The sequence below is a fragment of the Gobio gobio genome, assembly GCF_949357685.1.
Source record: "Gobio gobio genome assembly, chromosome: 2".
Lineage (NCBI taxonomy): Eukaryota > Metazoa > Chordata > Actinopteri > Cypriniformes > Gobionidae > Gobio > Gobio gobio.
The window spans coordinates 54,676,582-54,697,571 of record NC_137098.1 but is presented as its reverse complement, the minus strand read 5'-3'; the positions used below and the strand labels follow the sequence as shown (position 1 = coordinate 54,697,571).

The window sequence follows — 20,990 nt, the reverse complement described above, 5'->3', positions numbered from 1 at the left end:
TGAATCAGATTTCCAGAGGAAGACAACACTGTCCTCAATAATATACTGTTCTGCTTCCTGTGAGATGAGCAGGAGTCATAATGTCAGCATATCAGCAACAATCGTCACGCTCACGCAGTTAAGACCCAAAAGAAGCTTTATTTCTCCATTAACACGCAGTCAAAATTAAATCAACGTATCTCTGTTATAATCAAATACATTTTAATAGACTTATAGTTCAACAGGGCAGGGACAAATTCAGTTAGTCCATCACTGGCTGAGTAGAACTGAGAGCAGACGGCATGATGAAATGATGAACACAAAATAAATTTACCTGATTATGGCACAGACAACATCACTGACATCAATAATCCTCAGTACAGAAGTCTCTTACTGCTCAGAACGGCTGGATTTATTTGATTTAAAATACAGAAATATTGTTAAATATTACATTTAAAAATGTTTTTATTGTAATATATTTTATATATAATATATAAAATGTAATTTATTCCTGTGATACAAAGCTGAATTTTCATTAGCCATTATCCAGTCTTAAGTGTCACATGATCCTTCAGAAATCATTCTAATATGCTAATATGATTTGCTGCTCAAAAAATATGTATTATTATCATTGTTGAAATAGATGTGCTGCTTAATATTTTTTGTTTAGCCGTGATGCATTTATTTTAAAAAATCATTTTTTGTATCATTACAATTGTAACAATTGTACTTTTCTGTCACTTTTGATCAATAATGCAACCTTCCTGAATAAAATTCTTTCTTTCAAAAAGAAATTATCTTATTGACCCCAAACTTTTGAATTGTGTAATTTGCATTAAAATGATCATACATTCATTTTATTTAATACATTCCAATGTGGGAAAGACATTTATGCAGACTTTAATTTCCTAACTTTAGCTATGGTAAACTATTTTGTAACACTTTCATTTCACAGAAATTAGGCACACTGGGATGCTGCCGCGGACCCCCCGTTGAAAACCCCTGGACTGGAGAATAGGAACTGTCGGCTGCCATAGCTACAGACGACACAAACAAAAATTGTTTTCCGAAGTGGCAAAAGGTGCAAAGCAATACATTTCCCTGCCTCCGAGGGAACCCAAAATCCTTTCAACAGTGGACAATATTTCACGTTTTACAAGAGATGAAGGGCTATTGAAAATTAAATCAGCGTGGCAGGTTAGCATTGATCTCAGTGTTGCCTGTCGCCAGAGTCTAGTAAATAACTGCAGTCAGGGAAAGTGTGAGTGGAGTGATTTCAGAACGAGTACTAAGAAAGAGAAGAGGCATTGCACACTCCGACCCAAAAGCATCTAATTTGCTAATCAATGGCAGCTCAGAATCATAGTCTACGGCTCCCTCAAGAGAAGTCAGTTTTTGATTTGAGCTATTAAATATTAGCCTAGAAATCTAGACGCACCCTAGCGGCAGAAAATGTATTTTGCCGCGAGTGTAGTCTAAAAACTCTCGGTAGACCTCAGAGCTGGAAAAACCAAACTTTGGTCAGGCCAATCACAGCGTGTATAGAGTTGGTGGGCGGGCTTAACATAAAGACGGAGCGGAGTTGCGGAGGTTCTGCGTGCTACAGGTAAACAAAGAAGCTGAGGTTTTGGTCGCTACTCTGGAAGACTTGGAGTTAAGCTTTTCTTTGAGGAAAGAACTAAGAACGGCACTGAAGTCATTCGTAAGAAAGGAAGATGTATTCGGAGTTTAATCTATCAACTAAAGTTAGCTCAGCTTTGGTTGGTTGTGGCGCTATCCAATTGCGTGCAGAAGGAATTTGACAGACAACCGTTTATCCCGCCCCTCGGATTGAGCCCTGTCAATGGTGAGTTCCCAGACGCAACATCTTGATTTGGGTCTGGCTTGTCAGGCTAATTAAAGCTCCAGATTACAAAAGTGTGTGTCAGGAGAACACCCTTACAGATGAATAGGAGTACAGAAACTCCAGAAAGCTCTGAGTTCTTCAATATGACATTTTAAAATGTCAAATTACGGTGTTAACTCTTCAAATGATTTTAGAAAGGTAGTGTTACCACAACAGCAGCCTAAAACAATGATTAAAAAGCTATTTGGCTTTTGGTTGATTTTAAAGCAGACTGTTGGTTAGCATTAAAAGTGCCTTGAAACGTGCAACGTTATTCGATGTGTTGGCATAATTTCCACTGAAACAGGAAGACAGGGAAGGACATTCCGACTCAACGCCAGCGTTGTTATGGCCTAAATTAATACATGATTGATTAACTTTTTCTAACATTTTTCTTTAAAATTCTCTTTCTAACATTTTTGTACACATATGTACATTTATGAAATGCACTTTCTGTAAAGCTGCTTTGAAACAATGTGTATTGTGAAAAGCGCTATACAAATAAATTTGAATTGAATTGAATTGAATATCGGGCAGCTCCTCCCCTTTTATAAAATAGCCAATAGCGTTTTGTTTATATCACAGCTCGGCTAGAGCCGTTGAGCTCGGCAAAGCCGCATTTGGCAACCACAATCAAATAGAATCCCCTTTTAGATTTAATGTGAAATTGTCACTAAATCAAAACAGTGAACATAATCATGCTGAGTATGTGCAGTTTGAAAAGTGTGTAATTTATGTTGGTGCATGGCACTGGTGTTATCTCCAGCGCTGTTTCTAATGCTGAGTCTGTCTAACTGTATCTCCTCCTAATCTACTCCATGTCATTTTAAAATATAGCAGTCATCATTCATTCACTCTCATGTCATTCCAAACCCTGTCATTGTTAACTAGAACTATTAAAAATCAAACTGAAACAAAGCTGAAGTAAAATAAAAATGAATAAACTTTAAGGGGCTTTATGTACAGTAAAGATAATTCATGTATTAATCGCTTTTGGTATTGCCAATGTGTGAACAGCTTGTAACGGAAACCTTCCCAGACTTCCTAGGTTGTCAATGAAATGTGACGGTTATGCGCGCTCCCGAGAACCTCTTTTCCATTCAATTACAGAAACAAACACTTATACAATATTCGGGATACTGCCAAAAGAGCCATTATTCTGTAATGTAATGTCAATGTGTCATGCAAAGAAAAGGCATTACTTTAACTATATTCTCACATCGCCAGATCTATGCAGTCTAATCTCAAATATACTTTAGAATCAAACTATCATAACAGTATAATTTTAATGACCTTATCTGTCGTCATGATGTCGGTCAATCGCAGAGTTGGTGCAGATATCCACATTGCTATGATCAGATGCTTTCTTAACTGCTGCTTTCTCGCTACTGTCATTTTTTTGTTATGTGTTTATTTTGTTATTGAGAGGAAAGCTTGCAGCACATATTTACATATTCATCTAAACGTCAATATCAGCAGCGTGGACAGTGTCGGGATGTTCACTGTAAAGGTATTTCCAATTTTTTTAAGCATAGAATGAAAAAGAACTTTGCTGTGAGTATATCGGGGCCTTGAATCACTTTCAGTCTTACGTGTGCACGAGTGCGAACGCGCAATAAGTTGCTGGCTGCAGTTCACTTAACGGCCACCAGTATAACAAGGGTTTCTGAATTATATATAGCCCCTTAAAAAATGTTTTATGTAAATGTATAAACGTTGGCTTGGCATCTAATTGAAATTAAAAAAGTTTAAGTTGAAGTACTAAAATGACTCAATCTTAAATTAATATAAATCGAAACAAAATAGAAATATTAAAAATTGAAAATAAAAACTGAAAAATATAAAAATAAAAGCTATACAATAAAAATGACAAATGTTTTCCAGTAGAGTTGAATGGAAAAAGGGAGCACTGTGCAAATGCTCTGCCCACACTGAATCAATGAAATCTCCTTATCTATTTAAATTAAGACAAATATACCTGAACATTTGATGTAGTAAAAGAAATAGAAGCGATGATACAAACAAAAGGAAGCCAACAGAGAACTATGAGGTCAGAAAAACAACAGAGACAAAGATTGTTTAAAAAGTTAATCTGAACCTAAAAGCCATGATGCAAGCATAATGGAACAAACTAATGTAAGCCTTGAGAAGATTTTCTATGAACTGAAAGACTTCAGAGAAGACAATTGTTTACAATTTGCCAAAATAAAGAAAGAAATTAGTAACTATAGGAGGAGGTTAGTCAGGCCGAAACTCGTATTTAAGAGGTAGAAATGGGAATTGTAAAAATGCAGAGTAGGTGATTGAGGAACTGTTAATTGAGCAGAAATCTGAAAATATACAAAAAATAAAAGCTACTTCAGCTAAGCTGACAGTCAACAAAGTCAGTGGGGTCCAATGTTGCTTTGGAGCTCAATTGTGTTTTTTTTTCTATTATAATTAGGAGAAAGTCATACAGGTTTGGAAGAGAAAGTGTTCACACATTTTGACGAAAGTGTATTGAAATTAATATATTTTTCCATTTGAAATAACATTTGAACTTCATGTTCCCTGAATTCTATTATCTGGATGCCCATTAGTATTAGAAAACTATAACTGACATGATGTAGACACAAAATGCAGCAATATTAACACAAGTGACGAGCACTCCAAACACAGACCGATCCTACCTTGTTACAATCTTTCAAATCCCATTCAGAAATAAAATATGTAATTGTGTCATTTTGGGCCAAAAATCACACAATGCGTTCCACATAATTAAAAAGGGATGACATTCACAGCCTGGATAAGAGCACAGCAGCCAAAACACTGAAAATGAGCATGATTTTCCTGCTCTAAATAGGCTATTTCTATTCATCAGAGGCCTTTCAGTCAAGCCGTGTCAGTCATACGAATGAATGTTCATGTGTTAATCAGTGTAAATCTTCTGGCTGTAATATTTCGCATGCAGTCATTACTGTAAAAAATGTTCTGAACTGTATTGTGAAATCAATGCATGTCATCAAATTAAAAACATAACTAGACCAAAAGTGTGGAGTATTTGAATAATCTGACATAACTATAATAGTGTACAATAGTGTTAAAAAGTGTAATTATTGACTATCATACATTGGCCCTATCATACCCCTGACGCAATGCGACGCCAGGCATCCGATGCAAGTGTTTTTTGCTAGTTTCAGCCTGACGCAGTTATAATTTTCACGTCCAACGTCACGTTGTTTAAATAGCAAATGCACTCGTGCCCATCTGTTCGGCCATGAACGCGCTGGTCTGAAAACGAGGTGTGTTCAGGTGCATTGTTGGAGCGTTGCTATTTTGACTTAAAATGACTGCGTCATTGACCAACAAAAACCTGGTCTAAAGTCAATAGCGCAATATTTTTTTGTTATTTAACCCCCTCGAGTCGACGGTCACGCCGGCGCGATCGGCTCTCTTTTTTTCTTATCAGTTCCAAAGAGACTCAAATAACTCTGTGGTTTTTTATCATTCAGGCAAGTGTTATACATCATTTTAATCTGTTAAGTTTCTATTTTTTTTGTGTACAGTCACAATAAAAACAATGTTTTGCTTTTTAAAAAAATAAAGAAAACAAACATGATGCGCGATCTGCAGCCTTTCTCTCAAAGACATTCATTCAGATAGTCCTCAGAAAAGGAATTCTAGCTTAGTGAATACTTGTCTCACAAACATGAGACATATGTCTAAAGAAACGCTGAAATGTCAGGTTTTAAACAATGTAAACCAAATCGAAAACAAATATTCTGTATTTATGTAATCTGTTTGAAAAGCGGTAGATGTCAGTCACCTGCGAGCCACTTCATTATCTGCTAATGCGACCATGCCCACGGATTGCGCGTTCTATTGAGATTCAAATACTGACGATCCCCGCATCAACGCCCACACATCAACTCATACAACACATCTAGTGAAGCGCTGTAATGTTACTTCAGCTACATCGTTTTGAGACGTTGAGGAATAATCCTGGATTTATTCTCCTCAAGCAAAGCTGTTCATTTCTAAGAGCAAAGGACTCCGCCGCTGATTGTAAGGTCAGTTTATTCTGTTAGCATCTGTGAATATTAAATGCAAAAAGACTAAATATGAATCCTGTTGCAACATTAAATGTTATACACGCAAGACTGTTTAGACAAGATTTATTTGGCTTGTTTTGGACAGATTATAACGTGTTTATTGTAAAAGTGTCACATCAATAAAGCTTTTATTCGCAAATGTCTGCTCATATGCTATAAAAATAGCACCGGTCAAACGTATTTTTCTTCATATTGATGTTTAAATATTATAGCCTAATGGTATTTTTTTATTAAATATCAAAGTTTGTCAGAAATGATTCTGGAGTTTTGTTTTGTAGAAAGTGATATTTTGTTTTGTTTTGTAGAAAGAGAATTGCTTTCTTTAAAGTGAATTTCGTTTTGTATAAATTGTATCTTGATTTTAATTATTAATTATTACCTTTTTTTAGCATGAGACTACTTTTAAAAACAAAAAAATAGTACAAAAAATGTAGAAAAAATGCTCTTCTTAGTCATTTTTGCCTCGTTTCTAGTCTAAATAGTAAAACATTCTTAAATCAAGATGCATTTACTAGATAAGTACAATTTTCAACTAAATAAGAAGAGCATTTTTTTAAGTGTAGTCAAATGTTTTGATAATTTAAAATATAATAGGCTTTTGTTGACTACATTCTAAATAAATTATTCTGGAGTTTTGTTTTGAAGAAAGTAAATTTTTTGGTTTTGTAGAAAGTGAATTGCTTTCTTTAAAGTGAATTTCGTTTTGTATAAATTGTATCTTAATTTTAATTTATTTTTTATTTTTTTAGCATGAGACTACTTTCAATTTCCTTTTTCAAAAGACATAAAAAATAGTAAAAAAAAAAAAAACATTTTTTAAAAAATGCTCCAAGTAATTTTTGTCTTGTTTCTAGTCTAAATATTTAAACATTCTTAAATCAAGATGCATTTACTAGATAAGTACAGTTTTCAACTAAATAAGAAGAGCATTTTTTTTTGCTCTCTCAGTCAGGTATGAAGCTCATTTATTATGCAGCTCATTATGCAGGTCATTATGCAGTCTTTTGTTATCTCATGTGTTATCTCATCATTATTCATTAGATATCACGCCTCCTCGCATACTGGCTTTGTGAAGAAAAACTGTCTTACAAATTTTAAATCAGTGTATTGTTTTATGTGAATAAGTAGGCTCAATGATTCTCACATCAGTTTGAAGCAAAAACTCATGGCAACAACACCCATTATTCTAAAGTCTTGTGAACACATATCTATTGTGTGTTTTGAGGCCTTCATTTTAAAACATTTTTGTTTGGGTTTTTTTTTTTCAAAAATCATGCATAAACATTTTTCTCTCAAAAATACAAGCATGTACATACATGTTGCTTAGATATTATGGTAGCCTAGTTTGTGCTGAATACAGTGTAATTACACTTTTGCCATTAATATGTTTATAAGCAACTGAAAAAAATACAAATGTAAGAGCATGTCGAAACTTCTAAAGGGCCCCAAAACAGCTCAGACTCCTAGGGGTTAAGGGGCGCGTTAGTAATATAGGCAGGTGCACAACATGCGTACACTGCTTATTACACACACAGGGATGCGCAGCAGCATACAAACATTCCTCTCTGGAGAAGCGTTCCGTCTTTTCGCTTTGTAATACCACCATGCAAATAACGAATCTGCCAATGGTGCAAGCGCAAATGGCTTTTAAAGGGAATGGGATAAAGAGACTCTGATTGGTTTATTGCACGTTACACCCAAAACACACCCATGACTCATTAAGAGACGACGTACAACCCTTTTGGACCATGTGCCTGGCGCGCGACTGTTTTTTCCGTCGTTAAAGGTGCTGTAGGAGATCTGGGTAAATGAGAGTCTGCTTCGCTCTGATGATGTTTCTATGGAGACTTGAGCATACAAGTCATGCTAGGGGGCAGCTACCCTGAAGGGTCACACGTAGGGACTGCAGAGGACGGGGCGGCAGCGGTCGGAGTGCCGTAGAAGGAGTGTTAGGACACTGGAGGATGCACGTTGTGTTCAAAATCTGCACACTAGACAAAATTGCAGATGAGCAGGTAAATGTAGAACGTTGTTTATTAAAACTTGTTAGAAGGCCACTTGTTGTCAGCTCTGAAGGAAGGTCAGGTTGTTCTTGCTGCCTGTCTGCCATTCTTGCTCTTTCTGCACAGCGTACGTGAACACGCTGATGGCGTATAATGTCTGTGTGAACTGGCTGCGCAGTGGTATGCAAACACACATTGGCAGGGAACACATGCTATAGGATAGTTCGGACCGAACGCAAAGATTGAACGAACATTTTATGGTCCTACGTCTTCCACAGGCGATATATATTTATAAAATTATATTTAGACCGCCTAACAGAGTGATTGCTATCAGGATATGAGGAGACTTTCAACCAGCATAACAAAAAAAAATTCTGCAGAGAATCACCTACACCACCTTTAAACTAGCAAAAGTGGATTCGGACACGCACTAAGTGCACCTGCGCCATGCGCTTCAGACCATGCGCTCAGATTGTTAAAATAGGGCCCTTTACGTCTCCCATCATAAACTGCAAATGTTCTATGTAGCAGCAAAAACACTGTGAACCGGCCCAAAGGAACATTTGAAGGCATTTCACTTTGTTGTGTTTTAGGGTTGAAGGAAATGTCTATGAATGCCTGCTAACAGAAAAGGTACTGGTAATTTTCTACCAGGACATTATTATAAGAATTTATTTCTTACAGGGTATTAAAAAAAGTTTTCTTTATTTGAAATATAGCTGAAATAAAATATAAATATTGGATGAAGATCTAAAAACTTTAGACCAAACATACTATAAACAAAAATTAGGAATGTTCTCCTGGCAACAAATTGAAATAAAATAAATGTAAGTTGAGCTAAAATTATTTAAACAAACTGAAATATAAATAAATTAAAGCTACATAGAAATATTTTAAAAATTACAAAAGCACATAACACAATTACTAAAACAAAAACAAAAAATATATAAAAAATAAGAGCCAAAAAAAAAAAAAATCAATGCTATAATAGTATATAAATAATACTAAAATAACACCTGCTGCAGTGCATTCTGGGAACCCAAACACCACCACAATACTTTAGACCTCATAGTTCATCTGTAAATATAATATACGAGAGATTGCTGTAATACAGACAGACATACAACATCACAGTCACTACCTGTTTACTGTGAGGTCACAGTATATGGTCGTCATAGCAATAAACTATAGAACTACTACTGTAAAAATGTCTTTGAAGTAGTATGCAGTAAATTCACACCAAATGTTTTCCAGTGTAGTTCAGTTTCTGGTGCGATAGTAGCTCGTCTTTCACTGAGATGCTGCAGATCACTGAAACGAAAAGGAGGTCTACAGAGGGAACATCTGCTCTTTACATAAATACATGACACATGCAGAAATATCAGATGCTCTCTGCAGCAACATCTCACTAATGAGAAAGAATCTATTTTTCTCTCATTCTGCCCCCAAAACGCTACGGCCGACTTCACAAACAAATGTTGCAGAGTCTGGTGAATACTGAGAGCCTCTGGACACACAACACGCCATGCAATGATTTAATCATATTTTTCTAGACATTGATAACATGCAAAAGAAACATTTAATGCTAAATTAATCTTAGGCGTGAAGTTGAGATCAGACACTCGCACCTTCACCAAATATCAATCCCACCATTTCGGTCCGACTGCAGACCATCAGTCTGAAACATAATCCTTACGAGGCATAACCTTCAAACGTCTCAGCAAGCCTTGATCTCCAACAAATTCATCATCTTTGGCCTCTGATGGGGGACGACGGTAAGGTAAAGCTCAGAGGGAAACATAAACTCCAAACAGGAACCTACAACACATCCTGATGCTCCAATTTGTTGTGGAGTCTTGAAAGTCATCCAGGGCAATGTAATATTGCTAAAAAAAAAAAAAAACTAATACAGAGCATTCATCTCAGCAACACTGAAATGACACTTTAGTTAGCATGAAATGAAAAATACAACCGATTTTACTACCATATTGTGCCATATTTCTGAGTGAAATGTCTAATTGAATATGACATGGAACTTGATTTTACTCATTGGTTATTGATCGGTTGTTGAACTGGCAGTAGTGTGGCCTCTAATTGATCAAAAGTCTGTAAGGGTGCGTTCACACTTGTCATGTTTGGTTCGATTAAAACGAACCCTGGTGCGATTGCTCGGTTAGTGCGGTTCATTTGAACATATGTGAACGCTGCCATACGAACCCTGGTGCGCACCAAACAAGCGGAACGAGACTGCTAAAAAGATGGGTCTCGGTCCGCTTCCAAACGAACTCTGGTGCGGTTCGATTGATATATGAACGCAACACGGACCAAAGACAGGACGCGATGTCACAAGATGCGACGCTACAAGTCAGCTGATTTGACGATGCGGAAAGATCGGTGTATCCAAAATGAGTAGAGGGCAAACGTGGAGCGAGGAGGTAAAGTGCCTCATCAATATATGTAGATCTTCGTTTCTGCATACAACGGAGGAAATCCTGGTGCTGTTTTGAATGTTTTGAACATTTTATGAGCTCTTCGTGAGTTCTCAGCTGGTAAAAATAAAACCATAGGCTATGTACACGCATAAAATGATCGCGTTTAATCCAGCACACAGCGTTGTTTTGAATATTCGGTAAGCAAGCTCTGTCGCGAAATATACGTCATAAAAGCCGACCAATCAGGTTGTGACCGTATCCCTATGCCTTTGGTTCGGTAACTTTAGGTTCGCTGTAAAAAATGCCAGTGTGAACACTAAGCGGACCAGGACTATATGTTTTGTTTTTTTGGTCCGGACCAAACGAACCGAACTACAAGTGTGAACGCACCCTAAAAGTTATATAAAAGCGAAACACTTGCTGCCATTCCAGTGTTTGACCCTGATAATTCACCCTTCGCCGCAAGTTTGATTGACAGGCGATCTGACCAATCACATCGCCAAATCTGCCGTTTTGTCCAACAAAGCAGTCAAGGCAAGGCAAGGCAAGGCAAGTTTATTTGTATAGCACATTTCATACACAGTGGCAATTCAAAGTGCTTTACACAGAAATGGAATTAAAATATTCGTAAGTGAATAAAATAAAATATATATATAGTATAACCCCTATCTGGAGTGGAAGAAAAAGGAGAGTCAGGTTTGCTTTAAAAATATTTGTCAGGTAACCGTGCGTTTAAACAGTACCCTTACAGACAAATCTTCTTGGCCTAACTGGAGGGCTATCTCAAAATGTGTTACCCGTCAGAGCAGATCTAAACGGGTCTTCCTCGCACCAGAGGGAGTACTCAAAAATATTTGTCAGGTAGCTGTGCATTTAAACATTACCCTTACAGACAAATCTTCCTGGACAGGAACACCAGGGCTATCTCTACTTTGTTTGACCGTCAGAGCGGATCTACACGGTCCTTCCTCTCACCACCAAGGCTATACAGATCTATTTGTCAGAGCAGATCTAAACGGATCGTCCTCGCGCTGGAGGGATTTCGATTTATCGCTCTCCCGTCTCTCAACCTCTTCCACCCAGACAGCCTTAACAAAATAATAAAAATTCATAAATAATTAAAATAAAAAGTATGATTAAAACATTTATAATAAGAAAATATTCGTAAGTGAATAAAATATAAAAAAATATATATTGTATAACAGGAGAGTTAAAGTAGATTAACTACTTGAACTTGAAAAACGATGTGTACTGACGAAACAACATTTATTTTAGTGTTCATTTATTTTAATTTGATGCTTATCAATGGACTTGAAGGAAGAGATGATCAGTTCACGAGCAACTTTAAGGCGCTACAGCGATCACGACACATTAAAGAGCCACAAAACGCTATTTGTTGTTTAATTTTCAATTTCAAAAGTTGAGACTTTGTTTCATATTAACAGTAACTTGCTCTGTCCTGTCTATCGGCGTGTTGTCAGTGTCCTCCTTGCTCCGGAATGTATTTTCTTTGCAAACGGTCAATTGCTGCTTGAAGCTATAATATTGCTTTTTTATTTTTATAAAATGTATACATTTGCTCCTGGATTCTGGTTGATCAATTTTCAGCAAAACACAAAACACATGTGCACTCATAGAGACCAATTATTAACTTTAGTTTACATGTCAGGAACTACATCTTCTAGTGTAAATAACATTATATTGACCATTGATGACCCTATATCAACATCGGCTAATGAAAAACACATATTGGATGAGTATTATTCCCAAATATCCTACGACAAGTTTACTCCCACCCTGTGCACTTGAGACACTAAGTCATAAGAAGCAGCACTATGATAATGGTGTGTCCGCACTGAGGTGGCGAGAGCTCATTACTGAGGAACACCATCCTCAGGAGAAAGAGGGAACGAGACAGATGCTGCTTTATAGGCGTATTGCCGACCCTGGGCCGCAGCAGTCAGCTCCACTGGGGCTGAAGCAAGGTAACCGGTGACAGCCCAAATGCATCACATGTGACAATGCAACAAACACTGATTCAGCTGAAGATCTCTGGACACATGCAGAGTTCTTTCTAGCTGGCCTAAGGTTTGCCTGTCTGTTTTCATTTGCATCACAGCTATGTTATGTAGAGGAATACTTTGGGTTCAGTACAAGTTAAGCTCAATTTAGCTTTTGTAGAATAATGCTGATTACCATAATTTTTTTAATTCATCCCTCATTGTGTTGAAAAAAAGCAACGTGGTGCTTATAATGGAAGTGAATGGGGCCAGTTTTTGGATGATTTAACCACAGAAATAAAAGCTTGTTATTCTAGAAGCAATTGCATTAATTTCTCTGTTAAAATGTGTGTATTTCTTGAGCTGTTTCATGGCTTTGTTGTCCTGGCGACGACATTGTTAAACTGGATACAGCGTTACACAGAAATAGCTATTAAGTGATTTTACATGCTAAAACCACGTGAACACACACTGTTTTATGTGTTGTGGATAAATTATTGAAACAGTGAGTATTTTACTGCTTACAAATCGCCCCTTTCCACTTCCAATGTAAAGCCCCTTTCACACAGAGATTCTGGAAAATACACAGATAATGTGTCCCGGGATTGTTTGATTTTGGTTAATTCACACTGCCAGTTATTCTGGACCATGTGTGTACGTTCACACACATCCCGTAAAGATCCTGTAAAGACACGTCACACGTGTAATGTCTCTGCAGCGTCTTAAGTTTGCTTATGATCTGCGTTTTTTTCTCTCTCTCTCTCTCTCTCTCTCTCTCTCTCTCTCTCTCTCTCTCTCTCTCTCTCTCTCTCTCTCTCTCTCTCTACCATTTTTTTCGGATTCAATCATAAACTAGCACATTGCCTACTGTTCCACTAAGCTGGTGAACCATCTCAGATTCAACGCTTTGTGTGAAAGAGGCTTAAGTGTCTCACTGGCATGCAGATTTTGGCTTTATTTTAAATAAAATTAAAGAAAAGGTAATGAACATTATACCACAAATGCTTTAGTTTACTTAGCTTATATTACCATTCAAAAAGTTGGGGTAAGATGTTTCAATGTTTATCAAATATACAGTAAAATATTGTGAAGTATTATTACAATTTAAAATATCTGTTTACTATTTTAATATATTTTAAAATGTAATTGAATCCTGTGATGCAAAGCTGAATTTCCAGCATCATTACTCCAGTCTTCAGGGTCACATGATCCTTCAGAAATCATTCTAATATGCTGCTTTGCTGCTCGAAAAATATTTATTATAATCAATGTTGAAAACAGCTGATTTTGTGGAAACCATGATGCGCTTTTTTCAGGATTTTTTTATGAATATAAAGTTCAAAAGGACAGCATTGATTTGAAATAGAACTCTTTTGTAACATTATAAATGTCTTTGCTGTCACTTTTGATTAGTTGATTGCATCCTTGTTGAATAAAAGTATCAATTTCTTTTTAAAAAACTCTTACTGGCCCAAACTTTTAAAATTTCATTTCTTTATCAACTTCTGACTGTTTGGTCACCCTACCTTAGACCATTCACCGGTCTTCCACTCGTAACATTTGGAGTGATCCTCACACATCTCCTCCTCTGCGGGACGAGACACGGGATCACAGAGACCCTGAGGATTGGTGCAGGTCACTGTCCGCTTCCTGCTGCCGCGACCACATTCAGAGGAACACTGGGACAAAAAGACAAGGAGAACTCAGCGAGTCAGAGTATAATGAGGAAAACAAGTGAGCAATTGGGTGCAAAGAAGGATGGAGATAAATTAAGACATAAGCAAGAGATGGGGAGAGTGCTGGTCATTAAAACAGACGTCCTGTGGAGTCTCACTAATGCCTCTCTCCACTGAATGAATCCACACTAATGAAGTGCTTAAAACATCAACAACAGGAAGATCTGAAATGAGATGCAGAGGCTGGAAAACAACCACAGTGCCCTCCATAGGCCAGGACAAAGCCCCACAGACACAAGCACATTTCAGGTGACCTCAGAAAACATTTAAGTCCAATGGTACAGGATGTGTCTCATTAAAAGGGGCTTTCTAGTCATCTTCTAATGTTAGTCGAGGCTTCTTGCACCAGAGACTGCTGCATATTTAGTTTAACACATTTTTCACCCACTGTTGCTGTCCCTTTAATCATAATATCATAAGAAGCCATTCATACAGAATATGTTTCTGAATTCTATTGCACAGCTTATCTATTGTAATTTTATGTAAACATGCGCTAGACATACGTTTTTGCCTCACATCTTTAGCAGCATTCTAAAAATGCAGCGCACAAATTACATTTTAGGAAATTGCTTTTTTTTATTCCACGGTCCTCAAGTTTTCTGTGTGAAGTGCCTCTAACTGCGATGAATTCTGAACAAGCTGTTTTTACAGACTAGTTTCCATACATTTCTACAGCATTTATGGCATAAATGTTTTGAAAATGACACAGAATTGTACAAATTGTACACAAACTTCTACTCTTCAAAAAAAAAAATCTAATTTCACTGCCCTGCGTCTCATGTTTTTTGTGCGAACAAAAATGTGACAAATTCTTAATGTGATATTATATTTTCAATAAATGTTCCTCACTATATTTATTTGTATTTTGACTCATCCATATTTTTCTTTAATATAAACAAAAACAAAGGTTGCAACAGCATTTGTGGCATAATGTTGATTATTACCACAAAATAATTTTCTTTGAAAAAGGCAAAAATCAAGATTACAGTGGGGTAAATGGGGTCCATTTTTGGAGGGTTTAAAAGCAGATCTGTGAAGAATTGTCTAAATGTTATTATATTCTTCTGTTAAAACGTATATTATTTGAGCTATAACATTCGAAATAAGCATCTTGAGTGCACTGGGCAGTGGCAAAGCTAAAAATGGCCCACCCAATTTATCGCTTTCTGTTAGTTCCGTCCATAATGTTATCTTTATGACGAAAGGTTGTAAAACTTGTAGTAGTAAGAATTGCGCTTTTGTGGAGTTGAATTTAAAAATGGTAATCAGTTGATACTTTAAAAAGCTTAAATTGGATATCCAAATTGTACTGCTGCAAGAAACCAAGGCTAGCAATGCATCCGGGTGATTCCTTTAATGCGAACTGAGAGACACTTGATAGAAGTTCCAATGCCTCAGACTAATATTGTAGGAGGACATGTAAAGGTAAGTACACATTTTTAAAAAATGTTTATAGTTAAAAAATTCTAAACATAAATTAAAATGTTTATACTGACATACATGAAGGAGTCATTTTTTATTTTTTTTTCATGACCTGTAAAAAATATGATCAATAATTTATGACAACACGTTTTTACATTAACTAATTTAAGCAATTTCAACTTTCTTTTATAAGTTATGCGAGATACAACTTGATTTTTTAAGTCAGTTTTAATATAATTTAAGTTGAAATGACTTAAATTTGATTATACTTCGTTTAAATAAGCGACAGAACTTAAGTTAAAATAAGTGGAATTTTTTACAGTTGTTGTTTAGTGTTTGCATTTTTCATACTCTACGCTTTGCCCATCCTGTTTTATAAAGGGCGATCCACTTTTCTGGCCTCCCCCCTTGCACTGGGAGTCTATAAACACATCTTCTGTTTGATTCTTCATTCAGCTGTTTTTGATGCAAGAACGCTTTAGAAGTGAATGGGCCTCATAAAATATGTTTAAACAGTAATGTATTTCACAACTGCAAGAGCAAAATCCTGTAGTCCGTAATGTGGTATCTTTAAATAATTCCTGCTGACTTGAGCTCAAACCTTGGACCATTCGGAGGCCTCCCACACTGTGAGGCAGTGGCGTCCCTCGCAGTGCTGTACGCCAGCTGGTTTGGAGCTGAAACAATACAGGTCTCTGGTGGGAATGTATGTGCCATTTTGCAGCTGGTACACGCAGCCAACTTCCCTTTGCTGCAAGCCTTTACCGCAGGTTAATGAACACTGCGCCCAAGCGCCAGTGACCCACCTGAGAGGGACAGAAAAAAGTAGAAAAGACAAGTACTTAAAGTCAATGTGTGAAGCCATTTACAACCCTTTACACATTACTCCTGCAATGTGACGAATAATACCACCCACACCATATGCTACAATTGACCGAATCCTTTAATCAGGAAACATAATAAAATATAGATGTTTTAAGCCTCAGTTTACAGTATGACTGAATATAACAGATGATTATCTGTATTATAATTTATGTGCTTAAAATCTCAACAGATGAAACAGAGAATATAAACAGAGCCGTCTTTATGAACTGTTTAAACGACACAATGAAAGATGACAGAGAGACATCTGGAAACCTACAGAAAGCTGTTCTGTACAACACTCAATCAGAAATCATTCTTAAAAGCACCAAAACCGATTTTGCAGTTACAGACAGAAATAGAGGTGTGCAATTACTTTTCTAAGAGATCAGACTTACATCTGGTGGACAATAAAAAAGGGGTGGGAAAAAAACAGAGCTGAGATACAACTTTTTGAAAATTTTGATTCTAGGGGTGCAAAAAAATCTAAATATTGAGAAAATTGCCTTTAAAGTTGTCAAAATGAAGTCCTTAGCAATGCATTTTACTACTACTAATACATTTTTTATATATAGGACATTTACAAAATATCTTCATGGAACATGATCTTTACTTAATACTTTACTGATGAGTTTTGACATAATAGAAAAATCAATCATTGACCCATACAATGTATTGTTGGCTATTGCCACAAATATACCCGTGTGACTTATGACTGGTTTTGGGGTCCAGTGTCACATATGCCATATCTAGAGATCAGAATTTCCACTTGGAACTGGGCATATCTGACTTGGACCAACAAGCATCCACTGAGAACAACCTTTTTTCAAATTTTCTTCATAAGAATTTTTTTCGAGTGTATTTTAAAATTATTTAAATATTGAATTAACACCGTTTTACATAAGACAGTTAACTATAACCATAACCCACAACTCGCAGTCCACAACAAGAGGAACGATATCCTTGGAATCACTTTTTTCCCCAGCTCATAAACAATTAAAGTATTGATATTTATACCCTGAAGCACAAGCTTAGAATAAACAACATTATTGTCTGTTGGTGTGGGTGTTTTTATAGTTATCTTTATATTTATCATTCTTGGTGTGAACCAGTCTGTACTGTTAGATCAAGAAATATTTGCAAATGAAGTAATTAAGCATGATATTTATCTCCTGTTCACTCAAGTGAACCAGCCTTTTCTGCTTTGAATTAACAACTTCACATGTTTCTTCACATCTCCTCTAAAGTGTGTAATGTGAGACATTCTGCACCTTGAAAAGCTACAGATAAAGAAACTTTTATCAACATTATACATATTTATCTTAAATTGTGACATTACAGCACGCTATGATGATATGAAAAAACAATCATTTGCAATTAATATTTAAAAGATTCAATTGCATCAAAAGAAAAGGTCAAACTTTTAACCGCCAGCAAGAGAGCGTAAAATATCTATTCTTGAGTTCGTTTAATGAGAGGATACATCATTATGCTCGTGTTCCCGGGACAAATGTATATCATTTGAAAGGCAGTACAGCTAATTGCCAAGGATCATGTCTTTGATGCATGTTCTTCCTCACGGATCATTACTCAAGTTTGGTGACGGCAACAGAACAGGTCACATATTATGTTTGGATGTCTCGTGTCCTGTCAGAGAATGTGGATTTGTTTAGAACATTATCCACAATTTGTGAAAAAGAGAGGAGACCCAGGCTCTGTTCCAAAACTTCACTCTTCACACAAAGAGCAAGTTTTGTGCTAGCTGACAGCACAAAAATGCATAGCTCACACACATATGAGCTTTGGTGTTGCTGGTATACCTGTATTGGCAGGGGTGGATGTTGCATGGGCGGATTTGAGGCAAAGGTCTGTTCTCCACCTGACAGTAGCTGTCGTTTACTTGAGTCATGGTCTTGTTAATGATTTTCATGCACGACACCACAGTCCTTCTCTCTCCTGAAACAAAACAAAACAATTTCTTAGACATATATTTATAATAAAAAAAAATGTAATTCAAGGTTTATAATACGATTGTAATTTAATTTGACTGCTTATTTTTAATATGTATGTCATGTAAATGAAAGAAATTAGATTCAAGAGGCAATGTGTTAGTCATGTCTTTAGGGCTGTAATCTCCCAGACGATTAGTCGATTATTAGTTGATACGTTCTGGCTCGACCAAAATTCTGATTGGTCGATTTTTTGCCGCGTTCATTTCATCAGTTTTGCCGCGTTCATTTCATCAGGTGGAAAGCACTAATTGCTAATGGGGGTGTTTTCAGAGCACCCCTGTTTCACAGGTAACAGACTGTCTTCAGAACACCCCCATTGTTTTCACTTCTTTTGGATTAGCCCAACCCACTGGAGAAGAGAGACAGATTGAAGAAGGCTATTTTTCTTGTATATTATTTATTTAATTGTGAGAGCGTTTTTTCTGCTCTTGATCTGGGTTGTTTAATAAATATTCCTTTTTTATTAAAGTGGACGTGCCTTTTGTGTTTAAGAGTAAAAGCTTTAAGTTAATAGTCTATTCGTGTCTCAGCCGCGAAGCTGAGCTCAGCTCCATATGATTTTTTACGGTCCATGGTTTGAACGTCACGTGGCTGATACTGTCTGTCAGTTATTATAATACATATGACAAAAACAATTATCTAAATTATGTTGCATATTCCTCAAAAGTTCTTGAGATGATATATCTAGTTGACAACATATAGTACTATATTTTCGGAAGTCATAGGCTATGATATTGAGCAGGTGCATGCGATGCAACGCTGTCAGAGCCGTCAGACTCGAGTCTGACTCATTTCAGTGCAAAATAATCAGGTCAAAAGCTATTTAATATACTGCAAATAGCCTTCTAGTTTTTTATGTTTATTTATAACTCATTTAGGCAGACAACAAGGCTACCAAGTACTGCACACAGTGCGCAGCTAATTAATTTAACGTTTTTTTTTCCTAACGTCATTTTAGTCGATTTTTAGTCGAAAATGTCAAGACTTCAGTCGACCAAGATTTTCTTTGGTTGATTACAGCCCTACATGTCTTAAAGGGATAGTTCACCCAAAAATGAAAATTACCCCATGATTTACTCACCCTCAAGCCATCCAAGGTGAATATGACTTTCTTCTTTCAGACGAATGCAATCAGATTTATAGAAACAAATATCCTGGCTCTTCCAAGCTTTATAATAGTGGAATAGGCTCAAAAAATTGGATCCATCCAAACTTTATAAAGTAAAATTTCTAGCTTCCTTTAGACCGCCTTCTGTATTAAACTTACGCGGAAAATGTAACGCCTTTCGCAGTTCAAAATGCTAATGCTACATCTGACCTTATACATTGCGGCAGTTAAGTTTTTTTCTTAAGTTGAATACAGAAGGTGGTCTGCCGGAAGCTAGATATTTTACTTTATAAGATGTTAAATATGGATATTTTTCTTACACAAACCCATTGATTCACTTCAGAAGGCCTTTATTAACCCCCTGGAGCCGTGTGCTGTACTTTTATAATGGATGGATGTGCTTTTTTGAGATTATAATTTTGGGCTGCCATTCACTGCAATTATACAGCATGGATTAGCCAGGATATTTTTTAATATAACTCTGATAGTATTCGTCTGAAAGAATAATGTCATATATACCTAGGATGGCTTAAGGGTGAGTAAATCATGGGGTAATTTTAAATTTTGGGTGAACTATCCCTTTAATCACGGTAAATATAATTAAAAAAATAATAATTATTTTGAACAATAACTCAATGTAAATAGCTAATGTACCCAAACTTATGACTGCGCATTCTACATTAATGCAACAATAAATAATAGTTATAATAAAATATATTGATAAAAATAATTTGATTTAATAAATTAATAATGTAGAAATAGTATTTAATAATGTTTTAATAATAACTCACACTGTAAACTAGCTTTAATAAATAATTGTATTATATAGTTAATAATGTTTAACAAATAAATGTATATACATAATTATAAAATATGTAATTTATAATAACTCTCCACATTTACATTATTGCATTTGGCAGACACTTTTATTTAAAGCCGCTTACATTGCAGTGAAGATAAATATGTTTTCAGAACCTGCATTCCCTAAGAATCGAACCCATGACCTTGGCCTTGCTGGCGTCATTCTCTACTGTTTGAACTACAGGAATGTTATTGTCACGACTGTGGTGTGACTTCCAATAATGATTTGTGATGTAGAATGAACGTTAGATTAGAACACCAAGAATAACCAAACACACATCACATTAACATTGACGCCGCCGAACCATGAACAGAAAGAAACAAGGGCTTAAATACACAGAACAAATGATCAACGAAACAACAAACTGGTGCGGAACTCAATCAGAAAATAATGCTTTAATAAACCTTAATAATGGTTAATAAATAATTACATTTAAAAAATAAAACAATAAAATAAGGCAGTCATGGCCTAATGGTTAGAGCTGTAACCTGAAAGAAGACTGGTAACCAAAGGTTGTGGGTTTGATTCTCAATACTGCCAGGAATTAACTGAGGTGCCCTTGTCCAAGGCACCTAACACCCAATCGCTCCCCGGGCACC

General features: G+C 36.2%; 1 protein-coding gene across 1 annotated transcript in view; it reads right to left on the bottom strand.

The window, feature by feature from the left end:
- LOC307118330 (A disintegrin and metalloproteinase with thrombospondin motifs 17-like) overlaps positions 1 to 20,990 on the bottom strand; it is a gene marked incomplete at its 5' end in the record, with an annotated part of 69,090 nt that overhangs the window by 15,062 nt on the left and 33,038 nt on the right. The window contains 3 exons of the mRNA XM_079803912.1: positions 13,917 to 14,069; positions 16,150 to 16,354; positions 18,230 to 18,365. Coding sequence (XP_079660038.1) covers positions 13,917 to 14,069; positions 16,150 to 16,354; positions 18,230 to 18,365 — 494 coding nt within the window. The remainder of the gene's footprint in view (positions 1 to 13,916; positions 14,070 to 16,149; positions 16,355 to 18,229; positions 18,366 to 20,990) is intronic.